At 43.1% G+C, this 17,532-nt stretch overlaps 1 protein-coding gene across 6 annotated transcripts in view; it reads left to right on the top strand.

Annotated features, from left to right (window-relative positions):
* Window positions 1-17,532, top strand: part of Nalcn (sodium leak channel, non-selective) — a 303,181-nt gene that overhangs the window by 256,247 nt on the left and 29,402 nt on the right. For all 6 annotated transcript variants that reach the window (XM_060391666.1, XM_060391663.1, XM_060391664.1 and 3 more), the window contains 6 exons: window positions 5,110-5,216; window positions 12,573-12,693; window positions 12,777-12,875; window positions 15,740-15,833; window positions 16,344-16,450; window positions 16,673-16,747. In XM_060391666.1, the coding sequence (XP_060247649.1) occupies window positions 5,110-5,216; window positions 12,573-12,693; window positions 12,777-12,875; window positions 15,740-15,833; window positions 16,344-16,450; window positions 16,673-16,747 (603 nt within the window). The remainder of the gene's footprint in view (window positions 1-5,109; window positions 5,217-12,572; window positions 12,694-12,776; window positions 12,876-15,739; window positions 15,834-16,343; window positions 16,451-16,672; window positions 16,748-17,532) is intronic.

The raw sequence follows: 17,532 nt of genomic DNA, 5'->3' as shown, positions 1-17,532 counted from the left end.
CTGAGAGAACATTACAAGGACCATGGTATGAAGGTCATGATGTACCATATCATCAAATGAAAAAATTAATAAAGAGCTGATGCGTTTGTCCACAGACTTGTGTAAGGATCAAGAGTTATTTTAGACTCACACTGAACAGAAGCCAGAAAGATAATGACAACATTTCAAGTTGAAGCTTTGTAGGAATCCTGGGTGACTCACTGTCCTAATGGTGACCTCAGAGGGTCACTGTGTTCTTTTCTGTAGTCATACCCAGCCTGGCTGAGGAGGGGGAGGGGGAGCGTGGGAGGCAATCTGTAGGTGAGCAAACACAGAGAAGATGCCTTTGTCCTCTTGGTGGGAGCAGCGAGGTCTGTGGTCAAGCTCAAGGATACAGCCATTGTACAGGGCAGCAGCATCTGGAAGGATGAGTGGAACTGACATCTTGAGAAGTGTTCTCTTCTTACATCTTCACTGATTCTAAAGTGAGCGACCAAATCCAAGAACATTGTGTGGGCAAAGGGAACATCACTTCTGTCTCAGAATTTCAGTCCATCTTTTTAAAAACTTTACTTAGTTTTTCTTTTTACATTTTATTTTGTTATTGCTAGTGTGTGTGTGTGTGTGTGTGTGTGAGAGAGAGAGAGAGAGAGAGAGAGAGGAAGAAAGAGAGAGATGGTAGTACACATATGCCATGGCTTGGCGTGGAGGTCAGAGAACAGCTCTTGAGAGTCAGTTCTTTCCTCACACAGTGAGGACCAGGGACAGAGCTCATGTTTTCAGCCAAGTGTATTTCTATCCTGGGCCATCTTACCAGCCCACCTTTCTAAAGGGCGAAGGGAAACTGGATATACCAATATTTGGACTTTATATCTCATTTAAAGGGGGTTAAAGGGAATGGAGCATGGTTGTTCAGGCTAGGGCTCCTAACTGGAGAGCATGTTATTTTCTCATATATATGTAAACACGTCCTCCTCTGCTCCTTCTCAGGGAATGGCAGCAGATGTCTTCAGATCAGTACAGAAGGAGGTAGAACCTAGAGTGTAGTCACCCAAGATTTGTAGACAAAACATGAGGAAAGCTTTGGACAAGGAGTTTCTAAATCTTGGCTATATGTAAGTCCTTGGGACAGGTAAAATGAAACAGGACTAGAAAGCCAAGTCAATCACTGTGATTTTCTAGCACTTTCTGTCTGCTCAGAAGGTGTTTCATGTTCAAGTGGCCATAACATAAAGCCAGTAGTTACAGAGCAAGTGAGCAGTGGAGGTCACGTGCCATTATTTTTCAGTGAGGGAAACTGTGCTTCCAACTGGGAGCAAACACACCAGCAAGGTTTGGGAGGTGGGGAAGATTGAAGCCAAGAGGAGAAGTGGAATGAGGAGAGACGCCAAGCCTGCCCAGAGGTCACTGAACAGAGGTAATCAAGCAGGAGCGTGAGGCTTAGGGCTGTCACATGACATTCCCACTGCAGCCGTAACGGGTAGTCTGCCCAGTCTTTCCTTCACAGTGTTTCCTTGTGTTGAACACTTCTCACATGCAGAATCTAAAGGAAGACTAAACCAGCTTCCTTATGCCAAATGCCCACACTAATCTCAGTAGTAAATCTCATTTCCTTTCCATGTCAATGAAACTAAAACCTAAGGCCAGAAATTTAAGTTGGAAATTCACGGGTGCAGATTGACAGACAGCAATGATGGACAGGGAAAGTCTGCTTGAAAGGTTTGGAAGAGGAAGCAGGCACCCCTCAGTCCTCACAGCGTACACAGTGCTGTTTCTAGGACTGTTTTTGTTACCTATGTGGTATGAGTGAAGAAAGCAAGTACAAATTAAATAATTTGTGGAAGATGCAGCACACACACACACTCCCATGTGCACATGGGCCATGCGCGCGCGCGCGCACACACACACACACACACACGCTCTCACTCACCCTCACATCTAGTCACGCTAGAAAAGGAGCTCAAGGACCAAAGTAATGATTGCACCAGTGCCTGACATGGAGAACCAGTGGGTCAGGGGTCACTCACAGGAGTATGGGTGAGGGGTTACTTACAAGGAGCAGGGATAATGCAGACGCAGCCACATCACCACAAAGCCCACCTCAACAAAAATGCAAGAAAATTACAACCCTGGAGCTCTCTGTGCAGCTTGCAGGCAGCCCGGCAGTCTGAGAAATCTCTCATCGTTAACCCCGAAATAGTTTACTCGTTTTGAACTGCAGGGGATGGCCTTTCATTCGTCTCCTGAGTCTCATGGAACACCTTCTTCTTCTCAAGGGAACGGTCAATTTGGAGAAAACTGCCATGTAACGGGTCACCCATGTAACATGTAGGGACACTGTGGTTTACTAGAGGCATCCTGGCCCCACATGCTGTGCTTTTAGCTATGCTACCAGGGTGTCCTGTGTGATGAAAGATGGACTCAGAAAGACAAAACTGGAAGGGGCAGTGAGGCCAAATGCATTGTGGGGCCTCTATATAATATTCTACAATACAGCCCTTAAAAATAATGATGTAGATGAATAGATACGATTATGAAAAGATAACTTCAGTATATTTTTAGCTGAAAAGAATGAAAAGATAAAAACTGTATGACCCCATGTATGCATAGGAAAAAGACTAGAATATACAGCAGAAACTCAGCTGTCTGTGTCTCTTGGAAATTCAGGTAAAATTTTCTTCCTATTATTTTTCATACTTTTGTAGTTGGGTCAAAAGTAGTTTTTTTTTATTTTAAAGAATTTCACTGACAATCTAGAAAAAAAGTAATGTTATTAACTAACTGAGATAAAAATAGAGATGTGGGGAAATGGCTTGGTAAAGTGCTTGCAGTGTAAAATGAGGGCCTGTGTTCAAACCCTCTCACTTACACGCTAGACACAGAAATCCTGCACTGATAATCCCAGTGCAGGGGAGGCAGAACTAAGAGGATGCCTAGAGCCTTCGGGCTTGGCAGAGTTCTTTGTTCTATGAGAGTTTATATCTGAAAACTTAAAAATAAGGGTTGAAGAAGACACCAGATGTCACTCTATGGTCCTTACTCGTAGAGACACCATACAGACAATGGAGAATGGTTCTCAAGGAAGAAGGGAAACTGAGACAATTCCAAAGTTGTGCTGTGGAGGGGATGTCATGCTCACCGTGGACAGAAATGGAGAGCCATGAAGAGATGTGTTTTAGAGTTGAATTATGATCAAAAATTTTACCAAACTCAGGTTTGGGCTCAAAATATAACCCTAGCGTAAAACAGCCAAGGGAGAAGAGTCAGAAAATGGAGCAGAACTTCTTACGATTTTTCTTTCCTTTCTAAACCCTTTTGGCTGCTTCTTTATTGCATCATAATCACATGCTCCACACTGAACCTCCTGGAGTGTGCCTTTGAATGGCTCTCAACATGTTGGTCGCTCTGCAAGCAGAGAGTGCGGTCACTTAGGGCATACAGAGACTTCCTGTCCATGCTGACTGGCCCAGCCCTTTACCCTGACTCCACATCCAGTCTGGATGAGCACTATTTCCTCAGTAGTTTCCTGCTCCAGGCCTTCATATGAAAGGCAGCAGATAATGCACCGGCTGTCCTTTTTGATCTAGCATGTCTGTGTTTACAGTGGCCATGCACACATGCTGCTTACGAGCAGTCCATCGCCTTCTGCGGCTGGTCTGCTGTATGAATGAACACACTGTAATCATTCTGTGTGTCCAGCCATGAGCATTGGCTCTACCTTCCGATATTACGAACATTACCAGTGCGGACATTATGTATTTTTTTTTTTCTTTTTGTAGACATGCTTCCTGGGTGATATGGTGTAATAGTCTGTTTCCTGTGGCCATAGCAAAATACCTGATGTTGGATTTTTTTTTTTTAAGAGAAAGGGTTTACTCCATGAACAGAGGTGGAAATTAAGAGTCTACAGTTGGGCAGGTCCTCCTGTTTAACCATTGGTGAGGGCCCTCTTGACTAATTACATAATGGCAGCTGACATAGTGAGAGTGTATCAAGAGAGACATTAGAGCAGAGAGACAGCAAGCCAGAGACTAAGGAAGCACCAGCCTTGCTCATTTACAACATTACACTGTTTCTGTTGTGAGAATTAGGTGTCAGGAGTTAACACACGGGTCTGTGAGAACAGCACCCGGGCCTGTCCACCTTTCGCTGGGTCCTAAGGCTTCAGGACCCTCGTCTTCTGGTGGCATACTCTGGGTCATCTTCAACAGTGGCCACACACAATGCCCACGGCTCACACTGTGGTGTATGTCGGATCCAAGCATGACAGTCCTTTTTCTCCACAGCCTTACTGGCACTTGTTTTTCTGACTTCACACTGCAGAGTTCCGAGTGGGTATGAAATAATACCTCACAGTGACTCTGAGTTGCATTTCCCTGGTGGCTTATGTTAGTGAGCATCTTTATTAGACACTGTGTGACTTCTTTGGGGAAACTTGCGTTTAGACACTTCGTCGGCATTAGCTTTCACCTCCAAGACTCCATTAAGATACATGCTTAAGAAATGAATCCTCCTGTACAGGTATAGCCCATGGCAGTTCAGTGTCCAAGTGGGTCCCATTGTAATAGGAACAGGGACTGTCTCTGACATGAACTGATTGGCCTGCTCTTTGATCACCTCCCCCTGAGGGGGGAGCAGCCTTACCAGGCCACAGAGGAAGACAGTACAGCCACTCCTGATGAGACCTAACAGACTAGGATCAGAATGAAGAAAAGAAACCCTCCCCTACCAGTGGACTTGGAGAAGGGCATGCGTGGAGAAGGGGAAGGAAGGGAAGGATTGGGAGGGGAGGAGGGAGGGAGGGAGCTAGAGGGGGGATACAAAGTAAATAAAGTGTAATTAAAAATAAAATAAAATTAAAATTAAAAAAGAAAAAGAAATGAATCCTCTGCCCCCAGTCCTGAGACTGGATGTGACAGGGTGGGTCCTTTTCTGAGGAGTAGAGGAGTGGTGATAAGGGGAACAGGAAGAGATGGTGGGACTGGGAGGAAAGGACGGAGGGGGCTATGATCGGGATGCTAATTATCTAATTAAATTATTGATTAATTAATTAAAAATAAACGAATCCTATCTTTTTTCTGAGGTTCACTTTGACCAGGTTTCCTCTTTTCTTTCTTTTTCCTACTTTAGGAAGACTGTAATGGCATCTTCAGAATTAATGTAAGTGTGTCCAAGAACTTAAATTTAAAACTAAGACCCGGAGAGAAAAAGCCTGGATTTTGGGTGCCCCGTGTTTGGTAAGCTCATCAAAAATAACACCCTAAGGAATGCTACACTTACTCATATTGGGGGTTAAAGCAGCATAATTTGCTATGAGACTAAAATAAATTTTTATAATATTAAATTAACTTAAATAGTATAGGAAAAAGCACTGGGTTACAGCATTTTTTAAAGACCAGTAAGAACCAAATGGCACACAGAATCCTATGTTCTTTGTAAAACTAATGAAATAATACTTTTTTTTTTGCATGTAGCAAATTAATTTATTTTTTCTTATTTTTTTATTTACTTTGCATCTTGGTTGTAGCTGCATCCCTCCTCACCTTCCAGTTACCCCCTTCCTACCTCCTTATTCCTTGAAAAAAGGGAGCCTCCCTTCCAGTCCACCCAAGCTGAACAAGTCGCATCAGGACTGAGCATGTCCTCTTCCCCTGTGGCCTGGCAAGGCAGCCACACCAGGGGAAAGTATCAAAAGCTGGCAAGGGAGTCCACGTCAGATGCAGTCCCCACTTCCCTTACTAGAGGATCCCCACGAAGCTTAAGCTGCCCATCTGCTACATCTGTATAGGGAGCCTTAGGCTAGTCCATGCATGGTCGTTGGTTGATGCTTTAGTCCCAGCAAGCTCCTATGTTCCTTGGTTAGTTGGAATGCCAACCCACCCAGAAAAACTTGCAACCTGTGAGGTGAGCAGCAAAGAAGTTTTCATAGCTCAGTTGACAAGGTGAGCAGGGTTAAAGATAGAGCAGATAGAGCAGAGATTAAGGGAATGTCTAGCCAATGTCTGGCCCAACCAAAGCCCAGCCCTATTGGAGACTACCAACCTCTGACACTTTTAACCATACCCTGCTAAAAGGAGCCTGTCAGAGTTGTCTTCTGAGAGTCTCTACGCAGCAGCCTCAAAATAGATGCTGAGACTCACAGCCAAACAATATGTGATGCATAAGGAGTCTTGAGGAAAAGTGGGAGGAAAGAAAAAAGGACCTGGAGGTGACAGGAGCTCCACAGGACCAACAGAGCCAGATAATGTTGTTTTTTTTTAATGAATTAAAGTATATATCTGGATTGAAATGGCTTTAAAAATTAAGGCAGTTTTAAAAACAAAGGTCTCTAATTGCATTGAACTCATTCTAAGCTTTAAGGAAGGATGATGACCTGGTAACAGTTGCTGAGAAGTCTAAATTATAAAACCACTTTCATTACAAAACCCATGCATGCTGACAGATCTCAATTTTGGAAAAAATAGAGAGGAATACTCGGTAGCATACTTGATTAGACCCAATTATTTCTTTAAAATCTATTTTTCTGGGTTTTCAGAGTATTTCCAACCCAAGGTGGGACCTGCTCCAGCCTTCCTTCTTATCTGATTTACTAACAATTATGAATAGAATTTTTTTCTATTTCATTGATAAGCTCAGTGTTTTATCAACTTTATCTGATATTTTAATTACCTTTAAAATTTTATTTTCACAGAAAGCCTGTTTTTGTCACAACAGACTTTCTTTTCTATTCATCAACATGTTTTCAGAGGAATAACATTTTACCCAGCTATAGCCCTGACTCATTTTTATCTTGCTTTGGCACTCTTCTAATATAAAATTCACTTTTATGAGCAATTCAATATGATTGCTATTGGTGTTTTTTTTTTTTTTTAATCCAACAACTGTGGAAAACAATTTAGGATGCAAGGCCTGATCTTGGAGAAGGGTTTAACTCATGGGGAAAGTCTTATCCCAATACTCACTTAGAAAAGTCGTCTAATTTACATCAGAATAAAAAATTGAAGAGGCATAAAAGGTTTATTTTGGTGAGAAGAAAATTCATTATACCATAAATAACTTATTTATATCAGGACATCAAATGGGATTTCTCCCCCTGCTGTTCTGGGATTTGGGCTAAAGCCTCAAAGCTGATCTTAGTTCTACAGACAGCAACTCCCCAGAACTTATTCAAACCTTATCACCCCCCCCCCATCACAGTGCTCACACAAGCAGAATATCCCGAGGGTAAATGGGTCCGGGGAGAGTGTGATGGCGTCCCCACTTCTCACTGTAAGGAAGGCCAAGGCGCTCCCGCCATGTTAAATGAGGCTCCAGAGGCCCAGGAGCTTGGCAAAGCGGTGACGGGCTTCAGGACAATGCTGCCTTCATAGCTGGCAGGGCAGACATCCATCTCCCTGAAGGATGACGTGGCCTCTGCTTAGAGCCAGCAAAGATGGAGCCTGTTACAAAGGGCTAGGCACTGGGGAGAGAACCGCTCCATTGAAGGAAGCCCTGGAGTATTTCCAGGTACAGGAGCAGAGAGTCACAGCAGAAATGGTGCAATTGAGCATTCTTGTTTCAACATGCGGGGGACTAATAGGACATCTGAAATAAAAAGTCCATGTGGTTAGCTGATACCGACCATTGAAAAGCCTGCGTGTTGCCAGCAGTCTGAAGAAAGGGTGTGCCCCAGCATGTGGGCATACACACTCAGGGAAACACCACACCACGGTTAGTCGCAGATAGATGGAGAAGAACATTGTGGGGAAAGCGCTGTGGTGGCTTCCCTTGTCCCTCGGAAGGGGAAAGGGAGGTGGGAAGATGGGGCAAACTGGTCTTGGGGGGACAATAATGAAGGCGGCCGGGATATGAAGTCTAGGCTGAAAGCTCTGTGTACGAAAACTGCATCCCCGTGAGAAAGGTTCCAACATTACGACAAAGTGATCAAAAAGCTTTGCAGCCTCTCAAGATGCCAGGATGAGAGGCAGAGCTCACCGGAGGGCAGCAAACAGAGACAAGCAAAACTGTCCGGTGTGTGCTGTGCGCCCTTCAACTTTTCCACAAAACCTACTGTCTGTGACTTAAAAATCAGCTTCAGCTGAAATGTAACACTGCGTCATTACTGGGAATAAGGGGTCAAATTCAACATTTTTAAGCCCCATGTAAACACAAGGGCATCACGTAAGGATTCTGCACAGGTCTTTGTCTGCTTGCCCTGTCTTGTAGCTTGGTTTCGTTGTAAAACAAAACTCTTTAGTCTAGTAAATGCCAATAGTACTTGGGACACTTTTTAAATTTTCCTTCTATAATCTGATTTAAAAGCTGAAAAACTTAATTTCATAAGATCTAAATTATAACTAAGAAAATAGCCTATCTGGGAGTATGCCTAGTGAAATGCTTTGGTAATTAAAATTTAGACATAAATATGCACTAATTTGGGAGAAAGACTAACGCCATAGTTTCCAGATAAGTATGTTCCTTTTCTTCTGAATCACCCAGACTTGATGAAATTAAAAATTACCTCAGAAAAAAGGATTGAGTATTCACTATATCATGAATATCATGTGTTTTATTTTAAGCATAGGTTCAGAATATAGGAAGTAGCATGAATAGGTGAAAAAAAGTATTCTACTTTTTATTGATGGTACTTACTCAGTGCTCACAGTCACTAAGAATGCTTGTCGCTACTCAGCTGTAAGTTGTGGCTTTTGTCCCTTAAAAAACCTGATGTGGAAAATAGAAAACAAATTACAAATGATTTATAAGCATGCGAAAGGTTTTGGTATGAATCAACAAGCTTCTAGGCTCTCCTCTGGCTTGCCAAAAGCTCACTCTTCAAGCGACTTTAAGCTTTGTTAAATACTTCTATACAGGACATCAGGTCTTATGGGGTCTCAATATCAACTATTTTAAGATACAAGAGTTGAGAGGGGATCAGCACAAACATCCATTGAGGTTTTTTTCCTGCAATATTCAATTTTGTTTTCTACAAATGGTAGAAATGCAATGAATGGCACACAAAAGGAGCCCCTAAACCAAAAATGCCTGGTGCCAGAGCAAAGTCTAAGAAGAGAGAACACATTGGCTTTCTAAAGGACAGATGATGGGAAATGTGTGAGGAAAGAGAAGGGAGAAGGGGCAGGTGGGTAAGGAAAAGAGAATGGAAAGAAGAAGAAGGGTAGAAAAGAGGGAGGGCCAATGGACAGGTGGGTAGGAAGTAAGAAGGGGCCAGAGGCAGGTGAGCAAGGAATAGAGAGGGGTCAGGAGTAGGTGGGTAGGGAGGGAGAAGAGATGCCAGGGGCATGTGGGTGGAGAAGGGGGAAGGGTCAGGGACAGGTGGGTAGGAAAGAAGGAGAGACCAGAGGAGGCAGGTAGATGGGCAGGGGCCAGGAGCAGCCTAGGTAGCCTTTTCCATAGTGACTACCTTCCCTAGAGGAGGATCCATTAGCTTTACCATGATCTCAGAGGCTCTGGGTCATGTTCTTTAGGAGACAAAAGACTGACCAAATTCTGAGGTCAGAACCAGTCTAAGTTTTATGACTTAGACTGCAAACTTTAAAAATAATAACCAGAAAAAATGTTTTAAACAGCCTTCTGATTCAAATAAGGGCAGCATGCGAATTGACAATGATGGGTTATGTTTCGGACTTACTGAAACCCTCTGGAGTTATAGATCAAATTTCAAACTTGGCAATTTTGATAGCACAGCATAAACAAATACTTCATATGATTAAACTGAATAAGTCTTAGTTTTCAAAATGTGATATACTCTTTCAACTGCATGCCTTATTTTTCTTGATTTAGCCTAAAAATATTTTCTTAGCATTTTCTAACTTCTAAAATATGTGGAACATGAAAGTAGTTTAAGTTGCTGCAAACTTAGCTGAAAAAGCACTTTTACATAAGGAAAACAGATGAGTAAGAAAGATTGACATTAGATCTGAGCTCTGGCTCCCTTGATTTTATTGTTTTAAGTCCTTATGCAAGCAAACTTTGGGTATGAATAGTCCTTACAACCACTGTCTTCTCTAAGAGATAGGAAATGCAATTGAAACCCTGCCCAAGGAAAGATTATTGAAAAAAATCAAGATAGTATATTTGTACTTTCATAGAAAAATATAAATCAGAATTCTAAAATATTAATTTCTGAGTGGAGCTTCTACATTGATACCAAATGCCCATGCCAGTCAGTCTCAAGCCCCAGGACCACGTCAGCTGCCAGTCCTAGGCTTTCTCACTGTATCCCCATGTTTTATAAAGACATATCTCATGATTATTACTATAGTTAAGAAAGCATAAAAGATAGATGACTAATATTAAAACAAATGCCTCTCTACAGTGCTGACTTCAGGAAGGCTAAATTTTGATAGATGATTAGCGTAGGAAAAAACTGGTGGAAACAACACAGAAGGAGGCAGTCGGCTGACTGTATTCAGCTCAGAGCTATATTCTCCATATTCTCTAGATTCTCAACCTCAGAAGGTGTAGCAATAATCATTTGCAACTTTTAATTATTTAGAATAGCCTCTAATTCTTGTTCTCCAGCTGGGATGTGGCTGCCGGCTTCTGGACAAAGAATGGATCCAGGTTCCATTTCTCTCAGGAATGGCTGGAGAACTTTAGGGCAAGGCCTGTGTACTAGGCCAGAGCATGGGAAGAGTTTTCCACTGAATGTTAAAATTTAGCTCTTTTAAATAAGATTGTGGGTATCAGAGGCAGTGGAAATGAGAGTTCCAGAAGCCAGTGATGATACCAAAGTGTTACAGCTCCTTGGTTAAGCCGCCATGCTAAGCTTGGCAGAGGGTGCAGGAATAACCCCATGCCTGTTCAGCCCGGCGGTGAGACGCAGGCCCAGTGGGATGCAGGGCCAGAGCTGCCGAGGTGGTCCACAGGCATGGGAAAGGTCGACGGGCAGTCGAGCCCGGGTGGTCCAGAAGCTCACGGCAGTTGGGGAGGCTCCATCCTGCCTTGCTGGCAGCAGGCCCTAGGAGTTCATGGGTGAATCTCCAAGGAGGAGGGGAGCCCTCCTGCTTCAGAATAAAGGACGTGTCTTAGGCAGCTGTGGTATACATGCAGTATGCATCACCCACATTTATTTCCTGTGAAATCAGGGACTCATAAACCTTGGAGTAAAAGTGTTTGCTTTGCTGGGGCTAAAAATTCTAAGGATGCTTGACTTACAGGCAGTGGTAAGGTACCTCATTTACATGCAGTGACATGGTCCTATTACAGGAGGGAGAACATAGTACTTAATTATCCTGCGGGTACAGGAAAATCTCCAAGTACAATTGAAGGTCATTGCTGAAAACTAAGCTCTCCTTAGCATAGGTGTGGTATTTCCAGAAATTCCCAGATGGCTTGCTGAGCTGAGCAGGTTTTGTTGTTTTGTTCTTTAATCAGAAAATGGTTCAGCCTGTAATCTTCTCTCAGGGCTATGTGAGGCTCCTTACAAGATCTGGGGTTACCAGATCAGGTGGAGAAAGAACCCCACTGAGAAAAGGGAGTCCATCCTTGTAGACTGAGCACAGAGGCTATCTGGAAATATCAAACTTCAACCTTATCCAGCACAGTTCCACATCTCATTAAAAAAAAAAATGAATGAAAGCACTGAAAATATGATCTATTAACAATGAAAGCATGTTAGCTGAGACCCACAAGGTAATAAAAAGAAACGCTTTCACAATTAAGAAACAAATAAATAAATAAATAAATACAGACATACATTAGAAAACAAAGAATTGGGCATCTCTTCCCCACAAAGAAAATAAAGAAGGATGGGGACAAGTGTCTCAGGTATCAGGAATCAGTGACAGATGTGCACAGCAGAATGTGCAATGGCATTGTGAGAAGGAGCGACTGAGAACACTCAGGGCTAGTGAAAAGGAGAGACCTAAGAGAGTGATGGAAAGAAAGCCCTGGGTAGTGCGTTCTACCTCAGGAGCCTCTCGGTGTCTCCACTCACAAGGACAGTTAACACAAGTCAGTAAGCACTGCTCTCATCTCACTTACTGCTGAAGGAATTACAACTATTTCAAAACACAGAATATGATGCCCCATCATACAAATCTCTGTTATTTAGCTTCCAGTTGGGCTGTTGTGAGACAAAACAGAGAGTTATGTCATCATTAGGGCTAGATATACTTTTGAGCCTTTAGCTTTAATTGGAAAACACTCACTATGACATAAAGGACATAATAATAAATTACAGCATACTAACACACTGCTATAACTTAGCAAAGGAATGCTGCATGGCCCAACCGTCTCCCAGGCTAAAGACTCTACACCTTGAGTTAGAAAATGTTATAGTTCTGGGCAGTGCTGACACATGCCTTTAATTCTAGCACTTGGGAGGCAGAGGCAGGCAGATCTCTATGAGTTTGTGGTCAGTCTGGTCTACAGAATGGGTTCTGAGGCAGCCAGGACTACAGAGAGAAACCCTGTCTCAAAGAAAGGAAGGAAGGAAGGAAGGAAGGAAGGAAGGAAGGAAGGAAGGAAGGAAGGAAGGAAGGAAGGAAGGAAGGAAGGAAGGAAGGAAAAAAGCAAAGAAATGCTATAGGTACTGGCCTGCTGGGTGCAATGGAGCCTCATCCAACATCCCTCTTTCCTAATTACAGGGCGAATCCTCGGAATTTTAACTTTGACAATGTGGGAAATGCCATGCTGGCATTGTTTGAAGTTCTGTCCTTGAAAGGCTGGGTAGAAGTGAGGGATGTCATTATTCATCGTGTGGGGCCGGTAAGCAAGCACACAGAATTTTCAAAATATGTCTGAGGTGCTTCCCATTGGCTCTGATAAATAACATTCTTTCATTTATACAGATCCATGGAATCTATATTCATGTTTTCGTATTCCTGGGTTGCATGATTGGACTGACACTTTTTGTTGGTGTAGTAATTGCTAACTTCAATGAAAACAAGGTAAGTCTTCTCAGATTAGTAGCACATTATTTTGTTCTTGCCCTTGCTTTAAGCTACATTTTTTTCACACACGGCATGGAGCCACATTAAATTGTAACGTGACTTGTGTAACTAACCCGTATAACTCTTTTGCAAGCTGCTTCACTGCTGTGATTTGGGTCCATTACTTAGGAGTATAATTCTCTTGCTAGATTTACCCTTATGGTAAAAGTAATTCACCCACCCACAGCTGAGAAACACATTTCCTATTGTTCACGTGGGAAGGATGTACAGTGAGTTATTAAAATACGGTAGCTTGACTGCCTTTACAAAAATGTGAATTGTGTGCTTCAGAATTTTAATAAGGTAGGTAGAAGCCATATAAAATGTAAGGCCAGTTCATAGACTAAAGAGGTTTTTCTAAATCCATATCAACTTTACATGTTTCCTGAGTTCAGGAAGCACCGTCAGTCCAACCAGCTCTCGTGATTGACACAAGCTTATGGGAGACACACAGCAATGTGGTTTCCTGTGGAGCCCAAGTTTAAGGAAGAACATTCCATTAGTGTCCTTGGCTATTGCTGCTCTGAGCGAGGATGGTTAAGCTGTCTCTTGGGGAGGTTCTGCTTGGAGGAATCACACTGAAATGTATACAAGCTTTGAGCACACAGAAGACACTTGTGCTGGTTCACAACCTGCTGCACCACGTGGACAGGAAAGCCATCAACACAAGCAGTAAACACTTGGGGCCAAATTCAGACTCCCTTCCTATTGCTGCAGGGTCTGTGATTCTTTGAATGCCAGAGCATAAAAACCTCTAACTGCAAAGCTCCATCTGCAGTGAAGCACCCGCTGTTCCGTTGTGCGCAGTGATGGCTGATTCCCACGTGCTCATCCCAGAGCTCTTTGGTTTGTGTGGCTACATGTGAGACTACCTCATTCACTGTCCCCAGGCTCAAAGTGTGTGGTGCCACTGACTCAGGCAATTGCCACCTTTGAAGTGTGCCTAATGAGCATTTCACTTCATTCAGACTTTCAAAGACTGCGATTTAAAACCCCCCTTTAGAGCCAATACTACTGCAACCCTCAGAAACATGGACTCTCAGAGCTGCACAAGCATGTCACCAGCCCCTCTATTTTACTTTCTAATGCGTCGGTAAAGAGACGCTCTAACCCTCCAGTGTGTTCAGCTCCTATCAGGGAAAAGGAGAAAGATGTTTCTTTTTAGGTGCCTTTGAGCCATGTGGTGGAGCAGACACTGGGAATTCCAGAATACAGGAAGAAGTTAATCAGCACATTTACTAGAGGGATGAGGCACTGCCAGTCCAGGACGCTTAGCGGTCCCTGGAAGGGCCCCTGCATGCAGGAGGACTGAGCTCCAGGGCAGCTCTCGAGTCAGCAGCGTGAGTGGCCCAGCATCCAGTGCTCAGTAACAGGAAGCAACTACATAATTAACTGTCAGCCTTGAAACAGCTGTGACTTACTGAGGACGGTTTGCCTGCAGCGTGGAGTTATGTCCTAAGAGAGTCAGGAAGTGCAGCTTGTTTAGGAGGCTGGGGTGTCCGTCCAAACAGACGCCAAGAGGAAGGTAGACGTTAGCAGCTATTTTGCCAGATTTCACAACTTGACTTGTTGGTTGGAGATAAAATATTCTAATTACGTGAAATGTGTGTATGAGAGAGAGAGAGACGTGTGTGCACCCACACACGCAAGCGCATACTTATAGCTTCATTTTTAGGGAATTCAACACCTTCTTCTAAATTCCACCAGCATTGCACATATATGACTTATGTAAATGCAACATGTAAGTAAAATAAAATAATAATATTTTTTTAAGTGGGCAGTTGAGATGGCTCCGGTGGAGGCATTTCCCAGCATGGTAATCTGAGTTCAATCCTGAGAATCCACAGGGTGGGAGGAGACAGCAGACTCTTTGTAGTGTTTCTGACCTCGAAATGTGTCCTGTGGCATGTGCACACGTGCTCAGGCTCACACACGCACACTTGTATGCCCACACAAAGAAATACATAAATAATGTAATAATAAAACTTGTTTTAAAGGGAAGGAGAAACTGCACAAATAAATACACATTGGATACAATTCATGCCAACTTAAAAATTCAAAACAAATTTGTTCTTGGATACCTTCATAGTCAGAAAGCCTGCCCTTCTGAAAACCAAGTAGGGGGATGTTCCCTGGAAGAACAGGGAACCAGTATCCTTGGAAGCAGAGAAAGGAAGCACATTCCCCTCAGCCCCGGGTGCTTAGATTACATGTCTGCCTCCGTAATATAGTATAACAAATCTAATGAAGAATGATACAGTTCAGCGAAATTTATGTGCGTTTTTATCAAGTAGTCCGCTTTATAACACAGAATATCGGATCCCATGTAGCAAATTATCATAGCATTCATTTCTATAAAACGAAAACTCTGTGACTTCTTATCTCCTAAAAATAGTTTTACAGTTTCACATATTGAAGTGTTTAAAAAAAAACAAAAAAACAAAACAGATGTGTATGAGCCAAATGCCATCAGCAAGCAGCAGCACTGCAGACAAGCTGTGTTGGCTACTACAAAACTAAACTCGCCACAGATGGCATCCTTTCTAGAGAATGTAATACATTTGAAACATTCTTGAGACTCTTTCAAGCCCAAAAGTTACAGGTCTTCGGTGGCACACCGCTGGCGGCGGCTGAATTCCCAGGTGTGCGCCATGGCCGTTGGGAACGACTCTCGTGGACTGTTCATTCTGACTGTGTCTCTCCGACCACTGTGGTTCTTGCAGACCGTCTTTGCTTCAAGTCCCCACGTTGGTCCTGCCTGTAAAGCTATGCCACCCCTCTTGCTCCTGCCTTTTCCCTCCACTGTTTCCTTTGTTTCCTAGGGGACAGCCCTGCTGACGGTAGATCAGAGAAGATGGGAAGACCTCAAGAGCAGACTGAAGATTGCACAGCCTCTTCATCTCCCACCTCGGCCCGGTATCAAAGATGCTCTGATTTCATTCATGTGGGGCACTAGCAGTCCTGATTCCCTGAGAGCCTCAGATTTAAATTAAAATAATAATCGTGAGGCCACTAGGGGGTTGTGCATAAGTTAATATAAAAACAGACTCCAAACGGCTGATCTCTCTGTAAGGCTATTAAAAACCAGCCACCCAAAGGCTGTGCTTCAGTGTTCTCCGAATAACCCTTAATGAAAAAACTGAATTTTCAAATAAAATATATTTGTTCTTGCCTTTTAGATATATGAGGGAAATGTACTATGCTGCCAGAAATTGAATGCTGTGCTTCTCCTTCTAATACAGATGGTGCTATGTGCTGTTGTTTTAATATCCAGCACCAGCCATTAATGCAAAGCACTTCACAAATAGAGTGAACTGGAGGGGAAGGCTGTAATGGGTTTGAAGATGAACATTAAAGAATATGAAAGACAAGAAAGTAAATGTGGCCCACGTGTAAAGCACCCTCTCCTAACCCTTTCTTTTTCAGATAATGATGGTTTTAGAGCTAAAATGTATGACATAACCCAGCATCCGTTTTTTAAGAGGACAATCGCGCTGCTGGTTCTGGCCCAGTCTGTGTTGCTGTCTGTCAAGGTATTGTTTCACCCTGATACTGTCATCCCTGGCGCTCCCGGGGCATTGCAAATGTTACCACTTGCAGCTTTTGATCTTTAGTAATAATAAAGTTAAGATTGTAAACTGTTATTAATAAAAATAAAATAAATAAAGTTAGGATTGGTGTGTGTGCCGAGAGGGACAGAGAAGCCAAGGTCTGCCTGCTGGATGCGGCCCTAACTTGCGCTCTTCTGGCTGCAGTGGGACGTCGAGGACCCTGTGACCGTTCCTTTGGCAACAATGTCCGTCGTCTTCACCTTCATCTTTGTTTTAGAGGTACTGTGAAGGTCTGCTGCTCTGGGAGGAGGGGGAGCTAGGAACAATTAAGAGAAAATCAGTGCCTCCCTTTGTGGGCATCTACTTCCAGCTCCCTTTGGTGGGGAAGGGGTTGTGGGGGTTGGGAGGCTCCTTTTTCAGGGCAAGTTCTCTTAGGGTGTCTCCTTTCTGGCTGTTCTGCTTAACTTCAACAAAGACTTCACTTTATATTTCCAATTTTCTCACTGCTAAAACATCCCGGCCAATTGTTGTGTCTAGGTATTGGCATGCCTAGGAACGGGGTTTGACTGTATGGAACCCAGGACATAAGTGGTTGCTATTTAGGGGTTCAGATTACAACACCATTGTGAGCATGCCAGTAGCCCAGCCAAGATTATCTTAAAATGTTCTGTGTCTCATCTATTTGTTTTGCAATCTTTTTTCTGAAATTTAAGTGTATTATTATTTTTGCTATAAACTTCCTGATGTTTCCCAAAATACAGTTTTTCACTCACAGTAGAAAAATGACCTGCAAAGAGTGCTTTACTATCAATCCACTAGAAAGAGATATGAAGCCTACTTGTCTATATATATCCTTAAGCCAGGCGTGGTGGTGCATGCCTGTAATCCTGGCATTTGGGGAGCCAGAGGCAGGCAGATCCTTGTGAGTTAGAGCCTGGTCTACAAAGCTAATCCAGGGCAGCCAAAGCTATACAGAGAAACCCTGTCTCAGATTTTTAAAAAAGTATCTTTATAATTAATTTTTTCTTAACTATATTCTTAATTATATATAACATGACTCAAAC

This window comes from Meriones unguiculatus, chromosome 9 (assembly GCF_030254825.1).
Source record: "Meriones unguiculatus strain TT.TT164.6M chromosome 9, Bangor_MerUng_6.1, whole genome shotgun sequence".
Lineage (NCBI taxonomy): Eukaryota > Metazoa > Chordata > Mammalia > Rodentia > Muridae > Meriones > Meriones unguiculatus.
This window is presented reverse-complemented; position numbering and strand designations above follow the sequence as displayed.